The 27,034-nt window shown below is 38.7% G+C and overlaps 2 protein-coding genes across 5 annotated transcripts in view; one reads left to right on the plus strand and one right to left on the minus strand.

Annotated features, from left to right (window-relative positions):
• LOC138335595 (serine-rich adhesin for platelets-like) lies at positions 1 to 25,426 on the plus strand. 4 transcript variants are annotated; one of them, XM_069284760.1, is made up of 6 exons: positions 1 to 98; positions 2,890 to 3,015; positions 3,605 to 3,728; positions 5,361 to 7,987; positions 12,426 to 12,539; positions 14,880 to 14,975. In XM_069284760.1, the coding sequence occupies exons 1-4, from the start codon at positions 87 to 89 to the stop codon at positions 7,706 to 7,708; spliced, it is 2,610 nt and encodes an 869-aa protein (XP_069140861.1). In that variant the 5' UTR covers positions 1 to 86; the 3' UTR covers positions 7,709 to 7,987; positions 12,426 to 12,539; positions 14,880 to 14,975. The 4 variants fall into 4 exon arrangements, with proteins under 4 accessions (XP_069140861.1, XP_069140863.1, XP_069140862.1 ...); XM_069284763.1 differs by lacking the exon at positions 1 to 98 and adding an exon at positions 238 to 330; XM_069284762.1 differs by lacking the exons at positions 12,426 to 12,539; positions 14,880 to 14,975 and adding an exon at positions 25,294 to 25,426.
• LOC138334646 (uncharacterized) overlaps positions 11,745 to 27,034 on the minus strand; it is a 20,057-nt gene continuing 4,767 nt past the window's right edge. Inside the window, exon 2 of the mRNA XM_069283283.1 lies at positions 11,745 to 12,414. Within this exon, the coding sequence (XP_069139384.1) occupies positions 11,745 to 12,414 (670 nt within the window). The remainder of the gene's footprint in view (positions 12,415 to 27,034) is intronic.

The raw sequence follows: 27,034 nt of genomic DNA on the forward strand, positions 1-27,034 counted from the left end.
GGCGAGATCAAACATGGCCGCCAATTTCAAAACATCAACAACAATAACAAGATGTGATTGTCAAATAAACCACATTTCAAGATGTAATGGATAAAAAGGTAAGCTCGTGTTATTGTTTTGAAGCCTTGTGATTATAATTATACGTTAGGTTTGAATCTGTGAATTATATGCCTTTATCTACTGAAATATGAACGAAAGGGAGACGAAAATTTTGTAAGAAGACAGGCCTACTGTATGTAAACATGTCCAATCATGCCACCCGCCTTGCTTGCGCACTAGTATGTTTCTGCTTGTCGTGTTTATACTTGGCTACTGGAAACATAAAACTTGGTAAGTTTAAGGGAAAATGCTAAATTCAATGGGTTTTTTATTCTAAAGGAATGATAACAAGAAAGTTCAGCTCTGCATTGGAATTGAGGTGATTTTTTTTCCCAAGGATTTCCTTATTTGTAATTAGCATTGATAACTTCTTGGTGTTCCAGTCAGTGCGCCAATGATGATCGACGGTTTGTGGCTTGTGATTGTTATGTACAGTGAAGGAAAGTTTTATTAGTTTTGTGCAGTAAAGTTTAGTTTAGAAGGCTACTGTGTATGGGCTAGCTGTGTGCCTTGAAGTTGAAGTCTTCAAGTGTTAATTATGCTTTGTACTGCTAATGTAGCAGATTTGGACTGGGTCGATAATCGGTGACCAGGTAGCTCAGCGATAGAGCAGCGGACCAGTAAGTCCGGGGTCGCAGGTTCGAGCCTGGCTGGCGGCACACTACTCTCGCCTTGTTACCTGGTCACCGATGATCGACCCAGTCCAATCCCGCTACACACTAATAGGTTCCATTGTTAAATTGTTTATGGAAAGAAGAAGTATTTGTCTTTGGTAGTAAATATATATGTATCAACATTACATGTGTGTGAATTAAAAGTTCTCCAATCTGTTTTGATAAGTAATGTGACGCTACCCAAAATTGAACATATATTTTTTATTGATATAGAATTTTCAGCTTATGATCTAAACTAACAAAAACTGCCCCGAACAAAACTTAGGGTGCATAATAATAACTGTGACAATTTTCATGAGTAATGTTGCTTATTATATGCAGTAAAACACGGATAAGTCAAAGTTAGCGGGACCAGGCAAAATACAGTTGGTAGTAGACTAAAGGTTACACCCTTAACTTGTGCACACGGAGTGCACGAGGTTTAGACTACAGGTAGACACGCAGTGCACTACGTGTGAACATGGTGTCCACTCCATGTACATAAACTCGCAAATCAGGATGGTTTGAAGACGCTATGTTTTATTCCCTGCCCACAAATATGTACAATGTATGTATTTTGCCTTTACCTGTGCACCTGTGTAAACAAGGGGCTTTAGATTTTGATCGAACAATCATGTTTGTTAGCACTATTACGGTTGATCAGTCATGTTCGGTCAATCAGACAGAGACTTTACTTTTACCTTACACAAGCGTGACGCCGGAATGTTCGACACAAACAAAAAAAATTGGTATATTTAGAAGGAAGGGACACCAAAAGGGATTTGATTCAATCGCAGTATTTGATTCAACCATGTTCATGCAATTCATCTGTGCTTTATTTACTAATATAAAGAAGGGAAAAAATCGGGACCTATTGAAACATTCGACTCATCCAATGTGTTGGATTCAACCGTGTTCGACACAAGTGAGCTCGAGTTATACTGTATTTAAAAATGAAAACAATGAAACTGAAAAATTCCTGGAAACAACGTCGTGCGACAACACAAAAACACCACATATTTTAAAACAAGAAAAAAATTGCTAAATGGAATATTTAGATATGTCACTTGAATAAACAAAAACAAATGTTTGAAATTTCTTTAAATAAATTTAAACATTTTTTATCATGTCTGAGCATTTATTAATCAAACTATATTTAGGGTCACCCGGCTGTTCCTGCTGAAACAGGGAGTGGACCAGGGATGCTTCAAAGCTCTCTATTTATAAATATATGCACTAGCTGTTGACAAGTATTTACAGATCATGAAATTAAAACCTAAGGCATCTATTACTGGAATATGACAAAAGAAAAATGCAAGCATGTGCTAGACATTTTTTATAAAATTATCTTTAAAAAGTGTTCCAATTTGGGTAGCATCACTTTAGGCCTAATGGTGTGTTGACTATGACTTGTTTGTGTAAGATTTTGAAGAAGAGTGTTAATCTGGATTAAATTCTACGTGTGCACATGTGTAGAGTGATGGTTGTGTATCATGTCTGTAACTGAGCTTGTGTTGTGCTCTGTGCTGTATTTTTGTGGTCTGGTTGGCATGGTAGGGGTCCCATATGGAAGTGAGTGCCTTGTAAGCATGCTCTTTGATGTGAGGACAGAGGTGATCGTGAGTTTACTTTTAAGTTATGTTTAAGACAATCTAGTGATTTGTTTGCATTAGATGTGATGTTGTTTATCTGTATGTCCTAGTTATGTTGTATTTGTTTTGTTTTGGTGATGCTGATCCTGATATTGCATTTGTCCGGATGGAAACACATAAGCCAGTCCTGTGCCCAATGTGTTGCTGAGTATATAGGTGTTGTTTATGTGTGTGTTGCCTGCAGTATTTGTTTGTAGATAATGCTGTTGTCTGCAAAAAGTTGTAATGTGCTTTGTTTAAGTATTCATTGAAGTCATTTTTGTAAATCAGGGACAATGAATTAGTCGGACTGTGGTGAATGCTGATTTGAATTGTTCATTTAAGATGTTTGCTTTTGTGGTAGTATTTGTGAAGAGTTGAGTGCTGTGATGATGGAGTTTTCTTTCCTTGTTGTTTGCGTAAGTTTTCACTTTGAATTAATTAGTTTTCACTTTGAATTAATTATTAGTGATAGATGTAAAGTTTATTTCTTATTGTCCCTAAAGGATCATCAACAAGACTTTTCTGGTGCCGATGTAGGACTCCCTGATGATGTCACTGAGGAAATAGCTTATTCTGTCCTACCACAATATATAAGCATGGAAGGTGCAGCATCTGGTCATCAAAACCAGGTAATAACGAGCTGAAATAATATTAGGGACCATGTGTCATAGATGTGCAATGGGGATTTATGATTATTTCAAAAAAAAAAAAAAAAAAGTTGCCATGGTAACCAGGTCACTATACACAGGTTTTGTAAAATTGTCAATAGCTCATTTAATGAGTAGATTTGATTCAACCTCCTATGCCTATTGTTTCACATATCACATGGTATATCAATTTACAAATTTGGTTACCATGGAAATGTCCGTCAACTTTTCACAAAAACCCTTCTTCTTCTGTAGGAATGAAGAGATTTACATGTAGTTCTAATTTGGTCTGAAGCTTCGTTAGGTGAAGGGGAACCAATTTTTGTATAAACGGTGCACGTGAGTCAGGTCCCGATTTCTTGAAACAAAAGTGCAGACTTAAGTCAGAACCTAACTTTTTCTCCTTATGTAACTTATGTAAAATATTTTGACTTAAGTTTGTTTTGAGAGAAATCGGGACCTGGTCCCCCAGGGGCCTGAACAGCGGGGCCCAATAGGGGAAATATAACAAATTCTTTAAAGAGAAATGTTAATTTTACTTATGAATGCTATAATGATGATTTTCCTCCAGACGGGCTCTACCAATGACAGTGGAAGGGATGACAGCTCAAACCAAGTCTCGTCTCCGTCTGCTCTTCGTGGGTTTTCTTCTGATGAAGGATCAGGATGGAGATCTGAAACAGAAACATCAGATGGTAATTTGATCTTTATGTAACCTACATAATACCATTCACAAATTGGCCCGAGTGGCCTGGCTTTATACTCACTTTATTTGAATTTCCTTTCATAGCTTTGTGTTGTATTTTCTTTCAATATATGTATTATTATTTATAGCAGATTCTCACACAAGTTCACAAAGGCATACATGCCATATTTTTCTAGGGGTGGAGAGGGAGATTGATAACCATTTAAAGGGATTTTTTGGTCTCAAAAGAGGGAAGTATACGCGCGCGACATATATGAATGAATTAAATATCTGCTTTTTTTATGATGAAATTCTGCATTCATATTGAATTTTACTGAAATAAAGGAATGGGTGGTTTTGCAAAAGTAGTCACATCCCTATATACACCCAGTTCTGGAGCAGTTTTATTGTTCGAAATATTAGACTGGGCTTTTTAATAATCTTTCACAATAACTGATAATTAACTTAGATAAAGTTCTAAATTTACAAGCACTAAATTAAAGAAACAAAACAGAATCGTTACAGTAGTATTCAAAATGTAATTTAATCTGAGAGAGAAAAAAAGTAAATTTCTTTTTAATTTTTTATTTATTTAAATTCAGTTACTACTGATAATTTTTTATTATTAATATATTTTTTTTTTCTAAAAATAAATTCACACAGAAATCTGAAAAAATAATACTTTTCCATTTTTAAAAACGTGGTTATCAGGAAATCCGGAAATTCTATAAAATCCGGATCATCTATTACAATTACCCAAAATGGCGGCCATTACGATTGCAAAGTTTGTGACATCCATCAAATACAGATAGGCCTATTTAACATTAAAAACGTGAGTAAATCATTCACAGTTGTAAGCAGTGTTTGTTTTGTTGTAATGCTCACTAGCTGTAGTCATAAAATTTATTGAAAGGCCAGCTGATTGTTTTCTAGGCGGCCGATCGGCTGCTTGACTTCAGTTTACGTAATACACAGACGTGAGTGAAAGTGCCACCACAAGCCAAGGTGGAAATAGCCCAAGGCTGCTAATTAGGGGCCACTTGGGTGTTGGTCAGTGGGTCAGGGAGTGGTTACTCTCGTGCTAAAATTAACCTAGCATGTACACAAATGTGGCAACGAAAATAAAACGGAGGGGTTTATAGAAATCGGGAATTTAGACTCTCCTGCCGGGAGACATTAAAAGGCTTTAAAATACGGGAGGTTTTTTTCTCACGCCGGGAGGTATGGCATGTATGCAAAGGAATTTTTTTTCATAACACGTAAAATAAAAAAAAATAGTGATTGCGTAACGTCAATGTGTTTTGTTGTGATGTCACAATGGCAGATTTTTGCGCCATTCTCAGATTTTTTTTCAGCCAATCAGAAAGTCCGATTCATGATCAGAAAGCCTGAGGAGTGGGGCCAAAAGGGTTAAATTGGCTATTTCCAAATAAACTATTTCTTCTCTGAATCTAAACATAAATTTGGTGACATCCTTATGGGTTGTGGATTCTAAATTGGGCATAATTTGTCATGGAGTTTTGTCCCTTTAGTAACTATTCTACCACCTTTATATGCATTTTTTTGCCAAATTTTTGACTTTAAAACAATAGATTAAAGAATGAAAGCAACATAAGCTGAGATGTGGTTGTTTCTATTACAGGTAACCTGAGCTTGTCACAGTACCCATTAGATGATCATTCAGCTCATGATGGCGGCAGCATTAACGATGAAGCCTTGTCTACTGCTATTACAGAAGTGTCAAAAGACTTTATCTCTGGAAATTTCTCACCGATGAGGGGTTTAGTGGGTTCTGGGGATAGCGACAGTAATTCTGACGGGGACCATAAGGGTCTGTCTGTGGATCCCAGAGGAGCCGTGTACGCTAACTACCCAGAATCTGCCACAGGCATGTCGGATGTGGAATGGAACCCGTATGAGTCGGACTATAACCCTGAGCCGACTCCAAGGTCAGTTGAAGGGGAAGTTGCAGCCAGAAATCCTCTTTTGGATACAATGGCATCAGTAAATACACAGAGAGTTAAAGACTCTGGGTACAACCCCACATCTGATAGTGCTCCCAGTGCTAAGTCGGGGTCTGAAACAGATTCAGACAAAGCTAGTGGAACCTCCCAACCCACTTCTCAACAATTTTATGCCATATTTTCTGATCGTGATGAAGGAATGCAAGTGCCAGGGGGTCAAGTATATGAAGGTCAAAGGTTAACCAGGAGAGATTCAGGAGAGGTCATTCCAGAACTGAAATCAGACAATGATCAAAAGAAGAGTGATATGCCTACTTTGGTTTTAAGGAGATCATTAGAAGAAGAAAATGACAAAGGTTCTTCTGCAGATCTTAAATCTCAGCCAATTACTTCTACATCAGATTCGATGTTAGTTGGTTCTACAGGAAAATCAGGTTCAAGCGATGCTCCAAGACATTCTTCATCAGCAGCTGATTCTGAAAGGGGACAGAAGAGAGAAGATGCTTATGTTCCAGTGACAGACAGAGAACGTTTGATTGGACAGCATCATAAATCAGAAAATATGATGTCAGAAAATGGTTCTGGCCAGACAATGGATGCTCCATCAATGACTACAGAGAATATTGCTGACCCACAGTCTCGCAATGACATGTCGCAGCGCGTTGCAAAGTTGCTTGACGATGCTAGTTGTTTGGGTGCTGCCCTCCATAAGCAGTTATACACTAGAGAGAGTATAGGTGTTGGTGACGGTGACCAGCTGTACAAAGATAGACCTCAACCACTTAACACCATGGAGCGGCCTATTGAATCCAGGCCACCGCCACCACCTTATGATGTGGTACAGGCTCAAAGAAAGATTGACGAAGTCAAGGAAAACCTGGAGAGTCAGTCTCGAAGTCTTGGATCGTTGGGGTCAAATGCAGAAAATTTATCAAAATCAGAGCAAAGTATGACATCATCTCTTGGTGAAGAAGTAGCAAAACTTTTGGTGACGGGAGAACCCAGTGGAAGTCTGAAACTTGATCTCAAATCTGTGACTGAGGAAAGAGACCTCAGTAATGAAAGTGCTGCTGAACTGGAGTCGCTACAGCGCTACTATCGACAAGAACGGGAGACAGAGAGATTGCTGGAGGAGACGCGTGCACGTCTCAACTCTGATCGTAGCACCGACTCGGCAGACTCACTCGGTCAGCGAGTTCAAAGTGTGTTAGCAAAAACAGCATATGTGGATAAGTACCGAGCACCAGCTGATCCGATAGATTATCACATGTTACAGAGGGACCTACAGGATATTCAGAACAGCCTGAACCAAGAGTATAGCAGTCAGCCACCCAGAGACAGAAGTGGAGAGAGCTTCTCCTCCAATCCCGAGAGTGCACGAAACCGTAAACTTCTGTGGGACCACGCAGCAGACTTTGGAATTAATGTCAGTGGAGCAGGAGTGTTCCTGGGGACGATGAAAAATGATACGGAGACTGAAAATGATACCCTAGGCCTTACTGAACTTGGAGAATCCAGACCTAACACGGACGATGAGAGGGCATCCCTTGACCAAGGATGCAGGAAGGTGGATATCATCGGAGACCAGCTAGATTCTGAACCAGAGTTGAATGCTGATGGGCAACCAAGGAATCTTGCTCCTGATGTGGAGGAAATCATTAGAAAATATCAGTCAAAGAAAGGGGAGGAGTTAGACAACTCTGGTTTAGCAAGCCGTGTTTTCACAATTCTTACTAAAGAACCTCCACAGAAACAAGTGTTTGGGATACTGGAGGAAGCTCTGCAGCAAGAGAAAGTAATGATGGATAGAATTGCCAACCGACCAAAGATGGACTCCAGCTATGACAGCTATGAATCTCCAAATGGTAGTTTTATAGTTCATGATCGGGATGTTAAAAAACAACTGGAATGGTCACAGATCAGTTCCTTGAATGGGAGCATTCGTCCTGATAAAACAAACACATCAGAATTGTCCTTCCTTAGGGTGTGGCAAGCATGCTCCCTTCCATGCTCTTGGGAATGCTGAAAAGTACCTATCGTCTCAAATACAGAAAACCACTGACCGTACGTTTGACCATAGTATAAACCTGAGGACACCTTACAGGCAAGTCATTGACTGTTACCCAGTGTACCAAGGGCAGGTTACTCCTGGAGTCACTAGAGAAGCCTGGTCAGACCAAGGAGCTGCCAGCCAGGGAGACTCTGAGAGAAAGGAGGAGGAGGTGTACCGTGCATTGGAGCCCTCTCCAGAACGACCTTCACGGGGTCAGGACCTTACAGAGACCGTCACACCACAACTAGCAAGGTAAGTTATAGTACTGAATTATGTGTACTTAACATAGAGAATGATTGGATGAATACCACAGTATCTAGGGTCGTATCTTTGTAGATGTCAAACGAAGTAGATTAAAATAGTGATAGAATTAGTAAATCTTTGTAATTAATCTGAATTTCTTTTTTTATCTATGAGTAAATCACCATTATTCACTTCACATGCTATTGAAACCAAAAACAATCAAGAAACAATTTTAGAAGCACTTTCGATTGGTCACTATATATGAATTATTCTGTCAATATAGACTACATGTATATTTATGCATTTTATTTTTTCATTTTAGCAAATTTAACTTTCTGAAATAAGTTTTTTATTAATAATCATGAGTCATCACTGTGTTAAAATGGATTTCACTCCACATCATAAAATGTCATCCAAGTAATAAGAAACATGTAGGATGTCAATTTTCAGCATGGTCGGTTCAGTAATGGAATATTTGGTCGGTTCATAACCGGAATAATTCTTCAGTTCAAAATTGGAATATTTGGTCAGTTCAAAACAGGAATAATTAATTGGTTAAGTAGCGGAATATATTCTAATACCAATGCAACCTAAAGAACAAATATTCAAATATTTGGTGACATCCCTAGTAACATGTTTCCATGGCAACATCTTCCTCACTTTCAACAACACACAGACACTTATATGTTCATTGCTGCAAACTGTTCACAGATTTCAACCCATACACTTCATGCCACACTAATTAAAGGTCCATTATAGAACAATGGAATATTTGGTAATACAACTTGTGAGTAAAAGTAAGAAAAAACACTTTTTTGTAATAAATAAAAATGAAAAAATGTGTTGCCTATGAAATGTAGAATTCATGATCATCAGACAGATATTATCAATCATAATTTGAAATTTGTTTTCATAGCTTTTGATCCAGACAATAGAATAAAAAATCTGTAGCACATATTGTATCAATCTGCACTGTTACACTGTATAGAAAAAAGTTTAATGTTATAAAATCCCAAACAAACACTTATCTTGGTTATTTTTGTCTGTTGTCATGGCGACTGACCTGTTATCTTTGCATGGCTGCCTGTTTCTCTGCATTGGTGTTTATTGTTGGGAGGAGTTTTATCTTAGAATGCATTATTGTACAGGATAAACAGAAAGGATGACTATTGTGTAGGGTTTTTTGAACCGCGTACCGTATTCGACCCAATAAGCGCTCATGTCCCTATACGCGCCTCTCCCCATTTTTGAGGCCTTTATTCCAATGTGCTCAGGCATAAATAAAGACTAAAGCTACACAAAACTTAATAGATTTCCAATAATTTTGTCTTATTAGCACTTTTTCAATTATTTAAACGCCCTGGGCGCTTATAGGGTCGAATACGGTAACCAGATTTAGAGGAAACTAGTCCAAATACATTAAAATATCAATATACATGTATTGCAATTGCATGCCTCGCAATTTGACCAATCGATGATAAATTCAACAAGCTGATTATAGCAATCCTCGATACTCTCTCGATAGTATGCCAAGCTATCAATAGTTTTAGTAGTCCAATATTTTTCTTTAATTTTGACTAAAATGAAGTACTAGAAATTAAAGTAAACACTGGCATTGTTCTCCATCACAATCATCAGTGTGTTTGAATCATGTGCTACTGACACTAGCAGATAAAGGGAAGTAACTTAAAATCAATACTGCACTACATTTTCGACATGGCAGTCATTTTACCGACTGCAATAGAAGTCAGAATACAATACTATTGCAGTTGCAGTTTGCAATAGTTAAACTATTGTAATAGCATGTTCCTGTTATATATATAGCAATAGTATTGCAATAGTTAAAGTTACAGACAAATCACCCCTAGATCTAATATATCTTTAATATTAATTAAAGTACCAGTGGTATTCATGCAATTATTGATTTCCCTGCCATTCACACTATCACATCACAATCCACTTTTACGTGTGTTTTATTTTGTATTGTTCCCTATTACGTCTGGGTCCAACAATCTTCATCTGTTGTTACTAAAGTAAAGGGAAGTAACTCTTGCAATGAAAATTCTTTCCAGTGTGATGTAAATTTTCCATACTTTGGTTTGAAACACTTTATGGAAACATCTGAAAATACAAAAGTTAAGCATACATTAATTAATTTAAGAAAATCAATATTGCTTTAAAAAAATGAAAAGAATTAATTTGTAATATGTATAAGAAAACATCATTTTCGTCATGTTCAATGTAATCAAATGATTGTTTAACATAAATAAAGAGTTTGTTGTTCCCAGATATAAATTGAACCACCTTTATCACAGTTTTGTTATCTGTGTGTTCTCTGCAATGTATGTCCCTATTTGACCTTGCCACTTTGTGTGAAGGTCAAATTATACATGTCGTTATGGTAACAGGGTAGGCAGAATTTTGGCATGACTTCCTGACATTTTAATTACGGTATTATTTAAATCACTGTAACTATTTATATCCAATTGGAAATTAAATCTTTAATTCTGGATGGTCAAACACTATCTTGATCAGCTTTTACTTTCTTTCTTTCATTGCACCCTCTTTTTCATGAATTAAGATAGATATGCATTTGTCTGTTATGTCATTGTGTTGTCAGAATTCACCTCTGGGTTGGGAATTCATATTCAAAGTGGTAATCACAATATTCAGCTTTTGTAATTGGCATTATTGGATTTTCATACCAATCATTTAACAGCTTATATATGCTAATAATAGCTAAATGGGGATTCATTTCTTTCAATGTGGATTTTGTGAATGCCCCATAATTGCATGAAGAGTATCATTTGATTATGGGGCTAAGTTAAATGTTTTGACTAAATATGAACAAGAGTTGCATAAATATTTAAAGGGGAGAAATAAGCCAATTATCCTTTACCAATTTACTGTCCACAGTATATATTTTGATTTGAAAACATTTGAGAAGTTTGTCATGTGAAATGGGGAGGATTTTTAACCCAAATGAATTAGGCCCAGTCAGTAACTACAACTAAAAGATTTCCAGCAGTATTTGGTTACAAACAGGTTTAATGTTGCTTCAGAAAATATACAACTTTTGGCAAATTTGTACTAACACTGCAACCTCGCAATACTTATTTATATTCACCACACGCAAGAGACAGTCTTACATATTACTGTTTACAAAGACTGAATTGTAGATTTATCTGCCTGCCCTGTATGCCCCCAAGGCTGAGTTGAAGATTTATCTGCCTGCCCTGTGTGCCCCGAGGCTGAGTTGTAGATTTATTCGCCTGCCCTGTGTGCCCCCAAGGTTGAGTTGTAGATTTATCTGACTGCCCTGTGTGCCCCCGAGGCTGAGTTGTAGATTTATCTGCCTGCCCTGTGTGCCCCGAGGCTGAGTTGTATATATATCTGCCTGCCCTGTGTGCCCCCGAGGCTGAGTTGTAGATTTATTTGCCTGCCCTGTGTGCCCCCGAGGCTGAGTTGTAGATTTACCTGCCTGCCCTGTGTGCCCCGAGGCTGAGTTGTAGATTTATCTGCCTGCCCTGTGTGCCCCGGAGGCTGAATTGTAGATTTATCTGCCTGTCCTGTGTGCCCCCGAGGCTGAGTTGTAGATTTACCTGCCTGTCCTGTGTGCCCCCGAGGCTGAGTTGTAGATTTATCTGCCTGCCCTGTGTGCCCCCGAGGCTGAGTTGTACATTTATCTGCCTGCCCTGTGTGCCCCCCAGGCTGAGTTGTACATTTATCTGCCAGTCCTGTGTGCCCCCGAGACTGAGTTGTAGATTTATCTGCCTGCCCTGTGTGCCCCCCGAGGCTGAGTTGTACATTTATCTGCCAGTCCTGTGTGCCCCCGAGACTGAGTTGTAGATTTACCTGCCTGCCCTGTGTGCCCCCGAGGCTGAGTTGTAGATTTACCTGCCTGTCCTGTGTGCCCCCGAGGCTGAGTTGTAGATTTATCTGCCTGTCCTGTGTGCCCCCGAGGCTGAGTTGTACATTTATCTGCCTGTCCTGTGTGCCCCCGAGGCTGAGTTGTAGATTTATCTGCCTGTCCTGTGTGCCCCCGAGTCTGAGTTGTAGATTTACATGCCTGTCCTGTGTGCCCCCGAGTCTGAGTTGTAGATTTATCTGCCTGTCCTGTGTGCCCCCGAGGCTGAGTTGTAGATTTATCTGCCTGTCCTGTGTGCCCCCGAGGCTGAGTTGTAGATTTATCTGCCTGCCTGTGTGCCCCCCTGAGTTGTAGTGCCCCCCGAGTCTGAGTTGTAGATTTATCTGTGCCTGTGTGCCCCCGAGTCTGAGTTGTAGATTTACCTGCCTGCCCTGTGTGCCCCCGAGGCTGAGTTGTACATTTTATCTGCCTGCCCTGTGTGCCCCCGAGGCTGAGTTGTACATTTATCTGCCTGTCCTGTGTGTTCCCAAGTGTAACCCTCTCACCCTCATACCTATCACCATCAATCCTGTTTTGCAGTGAACGTTTTTTTCTTAACGATATGGACAACAACCCAGTCCAGCCAAGAGACCATCAACGACGATACAGCGACCCTCGTGACCTCTCGCCCGAATTCAGGATGAGTCCAGACAGGTACAGTTTGGTGAAAAATGAGGGGCCTTTCATGGGATCCTTGTTTCCCAACTGAGAGGCTCTTCATGGGGTCCTTGTTTCCGAACTGAGAGGCCCTTCATGGGTTCCTTGTTTCAGAATTGAGAGGCCCTTCACGGGGTCCTTGTTTCAGAACTGAGGGGCCCTTCACGGGGTCCTTGTTTCAGAACTGAGGCACCTGCAGGGTTTTAATCATGTAATAAATCATGGGCCCTTTAGAGAAAATTACAAATAATAGAAGATACTAGTCAAAGAATGCATTATGTGTGTGTTTTACATGGAATTTAACTTCTGCTTTGCATGCCTCCAAGGTTCTTTTCAGGGTTCAATTTCCATTTTAGCATGCCTTTTATTTCTTACTTAACACACCAACCCAATGAATATGCTGCACTTTTTCTTAACTAGAATTTTTTATTAACATGTCTTAATCTTGTTGAAGATCGGTTAAGGTACTGTTATTTGTAAACATTAATTTACAGTATGTATATGGTATATAAATTATGTGTGTTCTTGGTGCACATGTAGCATTTATACTGGCAATGTATGCTTGTAAGGCAAGCTTGTTGTTATATCACTTAATCATAGTAAAACACCATATATAGACAATCATAGTAATACTAATCATAGTAATACACCATATATAGACAATCATAGTAATACTAATCATAGTAATACACCATATATAGACAATCATAGTAATACTAATCATAGTAATACACCATATATAGACAATCATAGTAATACTAATCATAGTAATACACCATATATAGACAATCATAGTAATACTAATCATAGTAATACACCATATATAGACAATCATAGTAATACTAATCATAGTAATACACCATATATAGACAATCATAGTAATACTAATCATAGTAATACACTATATATAGACAATCATAGTAATACTAATCATAGTAATAACACCATATATAGACAATCATAGTAAATACTAATCATAGTAATACACCATTTATAGACAATCATAGTAATTACTAATCATAGTAATACACCATATATAGACAATCATAGTAATACTAATCATAGTAATACACCATATATAGACAATCATAGTAATACTAATCATAGTAATACACTATATATAGACATGATAAACCACAGTGTCTTGTTGGGGAACCTCTATATCACATAATACATCTGATATTTGTGACAGAAACTTGATATCAGATTTAAAAATTGAAGATGCTACACCGCTGACAAATGGTAATTTTTCTCTATTCAAAACAGGAGCAGACGAATTAGTATTTTTCTTCAGTTACAAAGTTACTTACTTTACACCATTATAGAATAACAAAAATAATTAATTGCATCCCGAAAAAATTCCGTGGCATTTCATATGTCCTATATCGAATGAAGTAATGATTGCGTATGCATCAAAAGTAAAATAAATTATCTTATATTATTTTTTGTGTTAATTAGACATATATATACACGATTAAACACCAATTATTGTTATTAACCGACAATTATTGTATTTTTTTATGCTCTGTCGGCAGTATCTTTAAGGTATACTACCACCCTACTTGGTAGAATCTAAAATAATGACCTTGGGCCACTCCCGCAGTCATGATCATTATTTAATTCTACTGGGGCGGTATAAAACAATCTTAAAATAATGACCTTGGGCCACTCCCCGCAGTCATGATCATTGTTCTTTAAATTCTACTGGGTCGGTATAAAACAATCTGAAAATAATGAACCTTGGGCCACTCCCGCAGTCATGATCATTATTTAATTCTACTGGGGCGGTATAAAACAATCTAAAATAATGACCTTGGGCTACTCCCACAATCATGGTCATTATTTAATTCTACTGGGGTGGTATAAAACAAAATAAGAATGTCCAAATTATTCTTTTATAACTTGTACGGCACCTTAAGCAGGGAGTGGCGATGTAGTGAAAGTCGAAATTTTTTATTTAGGGAGCGGCGATGTAGTGAAAGTTAAAATTTCATGTTTAGGGAGCGAAATATCAGAATCGTTAGTGAAAGTTAAAATTTTATATTTAAGGAGCGACATATCAGAATTGTTAGTGAAAGTTCAAATTTTATATTTAGGGAGCGACATATCAGAATCATTAGTGAAAGTCGAAATTTCATATTTAGGTGAGCGACATATCAGAACCATTAGTGAAAATAGAAATTTCATATTTAGGTGAGCGACATATCAGAATCATTAGTGAAAGTCGAAATTTCATATTTAGGGAGCGACATATCAGAATTGATAGTAAGATAGAAATTTTATGTTTAGGGACCGACTTATGAGAATCTTTAGTGAAAGTTAAATTTTTATATTTAGGGAGCGACATATGAGAAGTAGGTCTGAGGAAGCTGCACCATTGGGCAATGATGATAAATCATTGACAGATCGTAGACAATCCTCATCACCCCAGGGGTAAGTATGGCGTGTACTTATATGTAACACGACAATAGGCGTGTACTTATATGTAACACGACAATAGGCGTGTACTTATATGTAACACGACAATAGGCGTGTACTTATATGTAACACGACAATAGGCGTGTACTTATATGTAACACGACAATAGGCGTGTACTTATATGTAACACGACAATAGGCGTGTACTTATATGTAACACGACCTCAGGTGTGTACCAACTTATATGTAACACGACAATAGGCGTGTACTTATATGTAACACGACAATAGGCGTGTACTTATATGTAACACGACAATAGGCGTGTACTTATATGTAACACGACAATAGGCGTGTACTTATATGTAACACGACAATAGGCGTGTACTTATATGTAACACGACAATAGGCGTGTACTTATATGTAACACGACCTCAGGTGTGTACTTATATGTAACACGACCTCAGGTGTGTACTTATATGTAACACGACCTCAGGTGTGTACTTATATGTAACACGACCTCAGGTGTGAACCAACTTATATGTAACACGACCTCAGGTGTGTACCAACTTATATGTAACACGACCTCAGGCGTGTACCCACTTATATGTAACACGACCTCAGGCGTGTACCCACTTATATGTAACACAACCTCAGGCGTGTACTCACTTATATGTAACACGACCTCAGGTGTGTACTCACTTATATGTAACACGACCTCAGGTGTGTACCAACTTATATGTAACACGACCTCAGGTGTGTACTCACTTATATGTAACACGACCTCAGGCATGTACTCACTTATATGTAACACGACCTCAGGTGTGTACTCACTTATATGTAACACGACCTCAGGTGTGTACCAACTTATTTGTAACACGACCTCAGGTGTGTACTCACTTATATGTAACACGACCTCAGGTGTGTACCAACTTATATGTAACATGACCTCAGGTGTGTACCAACTTATATGTAACACGACCTCAGGTGTGTACCCACTTATATGTAACACGACCTCAGGCATGTATCACTTATATGTAACACGACCTCAGGTGTGTACTCACTTATATGTAACACGACCTCAGGTGTGTGTACCAACTTATATGTAACACGACCAGGACAGGCAATTATAGTGTGTACCAACTTATATGTAACACGACCTCAGGTGTGTACCACTTATATGTAACACGACCTCAGGTGTGTACCCACTTATATGTAACACGACCTCAGGTAGTGTACCATCACTTTATATGTAACAACGACCTCAGGTGTGTACCAACTTATATGTAACACGACCTCAGGCTGGTGTACCAACTTATATGTAACACGACCTCAGGTGTGTACCCACTTATATGTAACACAGACCTCAGGCATGTACTCACTTATAATGTAACACGACCTCAGGTGTGTACCATCTTATATGTAACAACGACCTCAGGTGTAACCACTTATATGTAACACACCTCAGGTTGCTTGTACCACACTTATATGTAAACACGACCTCAGGTGCTGTACCAACTTATATGTAACACGACCTCAGGCATGTACTACCACTTATATGTAACACGACCTCAGGTGTGTACCAACTTATATGTGTAACTCGACACCTATAGGCAATGTGTACCAACTTATATGTAACATGAACCTCAGGTGTGTACTCACTTATATGTAACACGACCTCAGGTGTGTACCACTTATATGTAACACGACTCAGGTGTGTACTAATCACTTATATGTAACACGACCTCAGGTGTGTACCAACTTATTATGTAACACGACCTCAGGTGGTGTACCCACTTATATGTAACACGACCTCAGGCGTGTGTACTCACTTATATGTAACACGACCTCAGGTGTGTACCAACTTATATGTAACACGACCTCAGGTGTGTACCAACTTATATGTAACACGACCTCAGGTGTAACAACTCAATGTTGTACCAACTTATATGTAACACACCTCAGGCATGTACTCCACTTATATGTAACACGACCTCAGGTGTGTACCACTTATATGTAACACGACCTCAGGTGGTGTACCAACTTATATGTAACACGACCTCAGGCACATGTACCATCTTATATGTAACACGACCTCAGGTGTGTACTCACTTATATGTAACACGACCTCAGGTGCATGTACTCACTTATCTTGATGTAACACGACCTCAGGTGTGGACCCATAAGTATTGTGTGTATCACTTTATATGTAACACGACCTCAGGTGTGTACCATACTTATATGTAACACGACCTCAGGTGTGTACCAACTTATATGTAACACAACCTCAGGTGTGTACCAACTTATATGTAACACGACCTCAGGCGTGTACTCACTTATATGTAACACGACCTCAGGTGTGTACCAACTTATATGTAACACGACCTCAGGTGTGTACCAACTTATATGTAACACGACCTCAGGTGTGTACCAACTTATATGTAACACGACCTCAGGTGTGTACTCACTTATATATAACACGACCTCAGGTGTGTACCAACTTATATGTAACACGACCTCAGGTGTGTACTCACTTATATGTAACACGACCTCAGGCATGTACCAACTTATATGTAACACGACCTCAGGTGTGTACTCACTTATATGTAACACGACCTCAGGTGTGTACCAACTTATATATAACACGACCTCAGGTGTGTACCAACTTATATGTAACACGACCTCAGGTGTGTACTCACTTATATGTAACACGACCTCAGGTGTGTACTCACTTATATGTAACACGACCTCAGGTGTGTACCAACTTATATGTAACACGACCTCAGGTGTGTACTCACTTATATGTAACACGACCTCAGGTGTGTACCAACTTATATATAACACGACCTCAGGCGTGTACCCACTTATATGTAACACGACCTCAGGTGTGTACCAACTTATATGTAACACGACCTCAGGTGTGTACCCACTTATATGTAACACGACCTCAGGTGTGTATATACACAACTTATATGTAACACGACCTCAGGTGTGTACCAACTTATATGTAACACGACCTCAGGTGTGTACCAACTTATATGTAACACGACCTCAGGTGTTTGTAACCACTTATATGTAACACGACCTCAGGTGTGTACCAACTTATATGTAACACGACCTCAGGTGTGTACCCACTTATATGTAACACGACCTCAGGTGTATTGTACATCCACTTATATGTAACACGACCTCAGGTGTGTACCAACTTATATGTAACACGACCTCAGGTGTGTACTCACTTATATGTAACACGACCTCAGGCGTGTACCAACTTATATGTAAACACCGACCTCAGGTGTGTACCAACTTATATGTAACACGACCTCAGGTGTGTACCACTTTTATGTAAACACGACCTCAGGTGTGTACCCACTTATATGTAACACGACCTCAGGTGTGTACCAACTTATATGTAACACGACCTCAGGTGTGTACCCACTTATATGTAACACGGACCTCAGGTGTGTACCAACTTATATGTAACACGACCTCAGGGTGCAGTGTTGTACCACTTATATGTAACACGACCTCAGGTGTGTACCAACTTATATGTAACACGACCTCAGGCAGTTGTACCAACTTATATGTAACACGACCTCAGGTGTGTACCAACTTATATAACACGACCTCAGGTGTGTACCAACTTATATGTAACACGACCTCAGGCATGTACTCACTTATATGTAACACGACCTCAGGTGTGTACCAACTTATATGTAACACGACCTCAGGCGTGTACCAAACTTATATGTAACACACCTCAGGCGTGTATCGAACACCGTCCAACAGGCTGTGTACCCACTTATATGTAACACGGACCTCAGGTGTGTACCAACTTATATGTAACCCGACCTCAGGTGTGTACCAACTTATAGGTAACACGACCTCAGGTTGTGTACCAACTTATATGTAACACGACCTCAGGCGGTTGTACCAACTTATATGTAACACGACCTCAGGTGTGTACCAACTTATATGTAACACGACCCTCAGGGTGTGTACCACTTATATGATAACACGACCTCAGGTGTGTACCAACTTATATGTAACACGACCTCAGGCGGTGTACCAACTTATATGTAACACGACTCAGGGCAGTGTACCAACTTATATGTAACACGACCTCAGGGTGTGTACCAACTTATATGTAACACGACCTCAGGTGTGTACCAAACTTATATGTAACAGCCGACCTCAGGTGTGTACCAACTTATATGTACACGACCTCAGGTGTAATGTACTCACTTATATGTAACACGACCTCAGGTGTTGTTGTACTCCAACTTATACCTTTAACACGACCTCAGGCATGTACTCACTTATATGTAACACACGACCTCAGGCAGGTACTATTTTTATATGTACACGACCTCTAGGAGGTCGGGTACCCAAACTTATCTATAACACGACCTCAGGTGCTGTACCAACTTATATATGCAACACTGACACATCAGGTGTTGTACCAACTTTATTTATAACACGACCTCAGGCGTGTTACCAACTTATATGTGTAACACGACCTCAGGTGTGTACTCACGTATATGTAAACACGACCTCAAGGTGGATGTTACCCTACTTATATGTTAACACGACCTCAGGTGTGTACCAACTTATATGTAACACGACCTCAGGTGTGTACCAACTTATATGTAACACGACCTCAGGTGTGTACCAACTTATATATGTAACACGACCCTCAGGGTGTACCAACTTATATGTATTTGACACCGACACTCAGGCGTAATGCGTGTTACCAATCTTTTATATTAACTAAAACCTCTGGTGTTGTACACAAAATTATTTAGAACTCAGTCCTCTGGCCATGATATCTCACTTATTATGACTAAAAAGGAACCGCAGGTGTGTTCCAACCTTATTTATAATCAACAACCAGACACTCTGGGTGTGTAGTACTCAATTATATGTAACACGGCTCACTCAGGCAATGTTACTCAACTTATTTTATATACACGACGTCAGGGGTTGAGTACATCAAACCTTATAGGTATCACGACCCTTCAGGTGTGTAACTAAGTTTATATATTACCCAACCTCAGGTGTGTACTACACTTAATGTACACTAATTAGGATTATACATGACATATGTAAGGTGACCTCAGGTCGATTGTACCCAACTTATATTTAGGCATGACCTCAGGGCACTAGTACTCCAAATTATTTGTAAACACGCACCCTCAGCGCGTGTTCACTCTATACTACCTTTGTATCACGACATCAGGAGTGTGTTCCAATCTGTTTTGTTAAAAGACCCTCAGGTGTGTTCTCTGTAATATATAACACACAACCTCAGGTATGTAACAACGTATATGTATAACATGGGATGTGTAATGTTTCACTCACTTAATATGTTTAACTCAAAATCAGCGTGTCGTGTTCACAATTCTTATATGTTTCACGACCTCAGGGTGTCGTACTCACTATATATGTACACAATCCTAGGAGTGTACCAAACTTTTATATTTCTACGTCAATCTGGTGTTGTACTCACTTACTTGGTAAGCGTTACATAGGCGCTTTGTAATTCAATTGTGGGTAACTCGAACCTCAGGCGTGTAACATACTTCTTTGTTACACGACCTCAGGTGTGTACTCAGTTATTTGTAACACATACCTCTGGCGTGTTCCAACTTATAGGTACACATGACCTCAGGAGTGTACTCACTTAGATGTAACACGAACCTCAGGTGATTTTTGTACCATCATTATATGTAAACACGACCTCTAAGGGTGCGTACCAACTAATATGATAACACTTACGACCTCAGGTGTTTGTACCAAACTTATATGTAATAACGAACCTCAGGCGTGTACTCACTCTATATGTTACACGACCTCAGGTGTGTACCAACTTATATGTAACAACAAACCCTCAGGTGTTTTTACCAGTAACTCAGTTAATATAACCACAACCTCAGGTGTGTACAAACTTATATGTAACACTGACCTCAGGCGTGTACTCAATTATATGTATACACGACTCAGGTGTGTGTACCATCTTATATGTAACACGTGCCTCAGGTGTGATTTTGCTATTATATAACACGCCCTCAGGGGTACCAACTTATATGTAAACACGACCTCAGGTGTGTGTACCTATCCAACTTATATGTAAACATGACCTCAGAAGTTGGTTTGTACCATCTTATATGTAACATGACCTCAGGTGATGTACCAACTTATATGTAACACGACCTCTAGTTACCAATTATTTAGAATATGTCTTCCGCAAATTTTGTGAAATTCATTATTGCCTTTGGTATAAATTTAATGTTGTCCCAATGTATTGAATTGTTTTTCACTATTTTACATTATTTCAGTGTTGGATTGTCGTCCCATCCAAGTAGTAAGAGTGCCCGTCTGTTCACGTTCTGGAACACTGGTGAAAGTCAGGGATTAATCACTTAGGTGGACGGAACAAGTTCATACACTGCATGGTAAAGACACATACACCTGCTGGACATTCAGTGTATTCTTAATTATATGTTTTCCAATGCACCCATTGTTACTTTTCCATTTATGTAATTTTTAAACCAACAACTGGCCACAAATGAAATTCTTCTGAGACCCGTATATTTCAATTTGTAATTGCCGCCGAATAACTTACTGATTTAAAACATTTTGTATAGGTCTCATAAACTATTATTCGTATATAATATATCAATATTATTATTGATATACCCGTTATTTGTACTTAAAGAGTGCGGACTCCTGCTCTATTATGGGCCGCAACCTTCCTGCCGTGTTAATCTAAAATATAGATGAAATGCTTGCATTGTACTGCTCATCATTGTATCATTTTTTTTTATTATAAATCACGCACTTACCTTTTCTTTAGAATTTTATTTTCTACACCCACACTCTATCACAATTGACAGAATAAAATTACATGTATATCCGATATAGATAGGTTAGAAATGTTGATTACCAGAACGGGCACAGTGGTACTAGTCCGATCAGTCACTCAAGTTTTTTAAGATAGATCGCATATGTAAACTTTGTACACATTCATTAAACTGCTTTGGAGCAACATCTTCACCTCGCTCTGATTAGAATTCTTCAATCATAGGTTCTTAGTGACTGCTGACAGGTTGACACGTGCCCTTTCACTCACAGTATTCTGTTCTTAGGACATCAGGGTCCAAGTGATAGGAAAAACATCAATTAGGATTTTTCACGGGGAGAGGATAACTCCGCTATTAGTCTTGTACAAAGTTGACGGCTGATTCACTTTGAAGTGAAAGACTGATGACTGTTCTTACGCTGCATCAAGCTTGTTGGTGTTATAGTCTGTTTTAAATAAATACTTTTTAGAATTAATGAACTCTTAATAAGCGGCGCCCCGCTATCAGCCTGTCTACCCGTGGCCTGGTGACTCATTGTTTATGGTAAAATTTTTCACGGGTAAAATATATAAATGTTTGTATATGATATAATATATATGTATATGTTTTCTTTTAGTTACAAAGTATGATAGAGTCTGTAATACGGAAGGAATATCTGGGTCTAAAAATAAAATTGTATGGCAATCGGAGCAGAGGCGAAGCCGAGCCTAAATACATTTATATAATGTCTCTGACCCAAAGGGTCCCAGGATGACCTATAGTCATCGTGATTTGTCCGTTTGTCCCCGTCCGCCGTGCGTCGTGCTGTAAACATTTTCCTTTTAAATGCTACTCCTCCTTAAAAACCGCTAAGCGGATGTCATCCATATTTTTGGTGTGAAACCATTTTTATGGGGAAGGACAATCATATTTTATATAAATGAGCTTAGGTCCCAACCCCAAGGCGGCTGAGGGGTGGGGCCCCAAAAGGGCAAAATTTTCCTATTTTAAGCTTCAAATTCTACTCCTCCTTCATCCTTGGATTGATATTCATCCCATATTTGGTGTGAATCATCAATATGATATGGGAAGGACAGTCATATTTTAATGTAAATGAGCCTGGTCCGACCCCCCCTAAGGGCTGAGTGTGTGGGCCCCAAAGGGGCAAATTTATCCTTAATTTTTGCTTTAAAAAATCCTACTCCTACTTCATCCTTGGATGGATTTCATCCATATTTGGTGTGAATTCATTGTGGAATGGACAATCATATTTTTTTATAAATGAGCTTGGTCCGACCCCTCAGAAGCTGAGGGGTGGGGCCCCAAAAGGGCAAATTTTCTTAATTTTAGCTATAAAAACCTACTCCTCCTTCATCCTTGGATGGATTTCACCCATATTTGGTATGAAACATCATTTGGGATGGACAATCATATTTTATATAAATGAGCCTAGTCCGACCCCTAGGGGCTGAGGGGTGGGGCCCCAAAAAAGCAAATTTTCTTATTTTAAGCTTTAAAATCCTACTCCTCCTTCATCCTTGGATTGATTTCATCCATATTTGGTGTGAAACATCATTAGGGAAGGACAGATATATTTTATATAAATGAGCCTGGTCCGACCCCTAGGGGCTGAGGGGTGGGGCCCCAAAGGGGCAAATTTTCTTAATTTTTGCTTTAAAAGCCTACTCCTCCTTCATCCTTGGATGGATTTCATCCATATTTGGTGTGAAACATCATTGGGGAAGGACAATCATATTTATTATAAATGAGCGTGGTCCGACCCCTAGGGGCTGAGAGGTGGGGCCCCAAAAGGGCAAATTTTCTTAATTTTAGCTTTAAAAACCTACTCCTCCTTCATCCTTGGATGGATTTCATCCATATTTGGTGTGAAACATCATTGGGGACGGACAATCATATTTTATATAAATGAGCTTGGTCCAACCCCTAGGGGCTGAGGGATGGGGCCCCAAAAGGGCAAATTTTCTTAATTTTGGCTTTAAAATCCTACTCCTCCTTCATCCTTGCATGGATTTCATCTATATTTGGTGTAAAACATTATTGGGGAAGGATAATCATATTTAATGTAAATGAGCGTGGTCCAACCCCTAGGTGCTGAGGGGTGGGGCCCAAATAAGCAAATTTTCTTAATTTTAGCTTTAAAATCCTACTCCTCCTTCATCCTTGGATGGATTTCATCCATATTTGATGTGAAACATCATTGGGGAAGGACAATCATATTTTATGTAAATGAGCCTAGTCCGACCCCTAGGGGCTGAGGGGTGGGGCCCCAAATGGGGAAATTTTCTTAATTTTGGCTTTAAAATCCTACTCCTCCTCCATCCTTGGATGAATTTTATCCATATTTGGTGTGAAACATCATTGGGGAAACACAATTATATTTTGTATAAATGAGTCTGGTCCGAACCCTAGGAACTGAGGGGTGGGGCCCCAAAAGGGCAAATTTTCTTAATTTTAGCTGGCCCACTTCCTGTTTTAAGGTTTCAGTCTCCGATCTCAATGAAAATTGGTCTATAGGGGTTTTAATTGATGCCGAACAACATGCAAACATGTTCGTAAAGATTTTGGTATTCCAAGATGGCCGCTGGCCAACTTCCTGTTTTAAGGTTTCAGTCTCCGATCTCAATGAAAATAGGTCTATAGGGGTTTTAATTGATGCCGAACAACATGCAAACATTTTCGTAAAGATTTTGATATTCCAAGATGGTCGCTGGCCCACTTCCTGTTTTAAGGTTTCAGTCTCCGATCTCAATGAAAATTGGTCTATAGTGGTTTTAATTGATTCAGAAGGGGGTACTTTAGGTAAGGACAATCATATTTTATAAAGGACCGAGGTAAGACACATGGGGATAGTATGACCAAGGTCCAAAATGGGAGCTTTGCTGAAATTTGGCTTTAAAATCTGACTCCTCCTTATATTAATCCTTGAATGGGTTTCGACCATATTTGGATGAAGGGCTACCAAGTTAGTTCAACAAATGACATTTTCAGAAACTTACATATTCAACTAAGGAGTTCCTTGTATTGTTTATATTAATCCTTAACCAACACTTTATACTGTGACTTTGTTGTTTTGTTCCATGAGTCAGATGACCGTTAAGGCCCATGGGCCTCTTGTTTTAGACCCAATATTTTTCCGTATTAGATCACTAACAAACTGTAACAAATTTATCCTGTCGAAGATCCTTTCAATGCAGTTATTTAACTGCAAAATGCATTATGTATGCAAAACAAACCAAAACGACTTCAAACATGTCATGGTCCATCTCTGTTAAACAATCCAAAAAAAGTATTGCCGATTTTGGTTTGCCTTGAAAGTGGTCATCAGCACTATCACTCAAACATTTTGTTCTATCTCTTCGTCGTCGCGAAATGTTACTTGACCACCATCTTGTTGCTAATGACATTACGGGCAAAGAACGATAACTCTATCGTCCAAAACCTGATACAATTTCTACTAACCTGATATGACTGCAGTGAACGTTTTTTTTCTTAACGATATGGACAACAACCCAGTCCAGCCAAGAGACCATCAACGACGATACAGCGACCCTCGTGACCTCTCGCCCGAATTCAGGATGAGTCCAGACAGGTACAGTTTGGTGAAAAATGAGGGGCCTTTCATGGGATCCTTGTTTCCCAACTGAGAGGCTCTTCATGGGGTCCTTGTTTCCGAACTGAGAGGCCCTTCATGGGTTCCTTGTTTCCGAATTGAGAGGCCCTTCACAGGGTCCTTGTTTTCAGAACTGAGGGGGCCCTTCACTCGGGGGGTCCTTGTTTCAGAACTGAGGTAATCTTGTTGAAGATCGGTGAATGTGACATGTTATGTGTAAACATTAATATTATCAGTATGTTTAATGGTTATTTAAAAATTATTGTGTGTTCCTTGTCGTTGCACATGTTGTAGACTTTATACTGGCTATGTTTGCTTGTAAGGGCATGCTTGTTGTTATATCAATTATTTCATAGTAAACACACATATATAGACAATCATCATAGTAATACTAATCATAGTAATACACCATATTATAGGACAATCATAGTAATACTAATCATAGTAATACACCATATTATAGTACAATCATAGTAATACTAATCATAGTATTACACCTATATATAGACAATCATCAGTAATACTTAATCGATTGTAATTACGTCACTATTATAGACAGAGCTCACCTGGCCCGATAGGGCGGTACCACTCTGTCTTGTTGCGGCGTTGTTTATCACTTAATCAGAAACTTGATATCAAGATTTAAAAATTGAAGATGCTACACCGCATGACAAATGGTAATTTTTCTCTATTCAAAACAGGAGTTGAAAAATTAGTATTTTTCTTCAGTTACAAAGTTACTTACTTTACACCATTATAGAATAACAAAAAAAATTAATTGCATCCCTATCTCCGAAAAAATTTCCGTGGCATTTCATATGTCCTATATCGAATGAAGTAATGATTGCGTATGCAAAAATCAAAAGTAAATAAATTATCTTATATTATTTTTTGTGTTAATTAGGGGTACATATATATACACGATATTAAACACCAATTATTGTTATTAACACCCAAATTATTTGTATTTATTTTATGCTCTGTCGGCAGTATCTTTAAGGTATACTACCACCTTGGTAGAATCTAAAATAATGACCTTGGGCCACTCCCGCAGTCATGATCATTATTTAATTCTACTGGGGGCGGTATATTAAAATCAATCTAAAATAATGACCTTGGGCTACTCCAGAAAACAGTCTGGTCATTATTTAATTCTACTGGGGCCAGGGATAAAACCCAAATCTAAAATTAATGTACCTTGGGCTACTTCCCTAGAGTATCTTGGTCATCTGCATTTGTAAACAAATTGGCATGGGGTGGAAGGGGAATATAATTGTATTAAGATTGTACATTACCGGGGGCTTTATATACTTGCACCTTAAGCAGGGGAAATGTGTCCTAAAAAAAAATTCTACTGGCCGTATGTAGTGAAAGTCAAAACGATTTTTTATTATAGGGAGCGGAGGAGACAGATGTAGTGAAAGTTAAAATATTCTTTTTAGGAGAGCGAATAATATCAGAATCGTTAGTGAAAGTTAAAATTTTTATTATCTTAAGGAGCGACATATCAGAATTCTGTTAGTGAAAATGTTCAAATTTTATATTTAGGGAGCGACATCTCAGAATCATTAGTGAAAGTCGAAATTTCATATTTAGGTGAGCGAC

Source organism: Argopecten irradians, chromosome 11 (assembly GCF_041381155.1).
Source record: "Argopecten irradians isolate NY chromosome 11, Ai_NY, whole genome shotgun sequence".
Taxonomy (NCBI): Eukaryota; Metazoa; Mollusca; class Bivalvia; order Pectinida; family Pectinidae; genus Argopecten; species Argopecten irradians.

Coding starts and splice junctions, on each gene's coding strand:
- LOC138335595 (XM_069284762.1), top strand. Junction 3,016..3,604: donor CATCTGGTCATCAAAACCAG/GTAATAACGAGC, acceptor ATTTTCCTCCAG/ACGGGCTCTACCAATGACAG. Junction 3,729..5,360: donor TGAAACAGAAACATCAGATG/GTAATTTGATCT, acceptor TTTCTATTACAG/GTAACCTGAGCTTGTCACAG.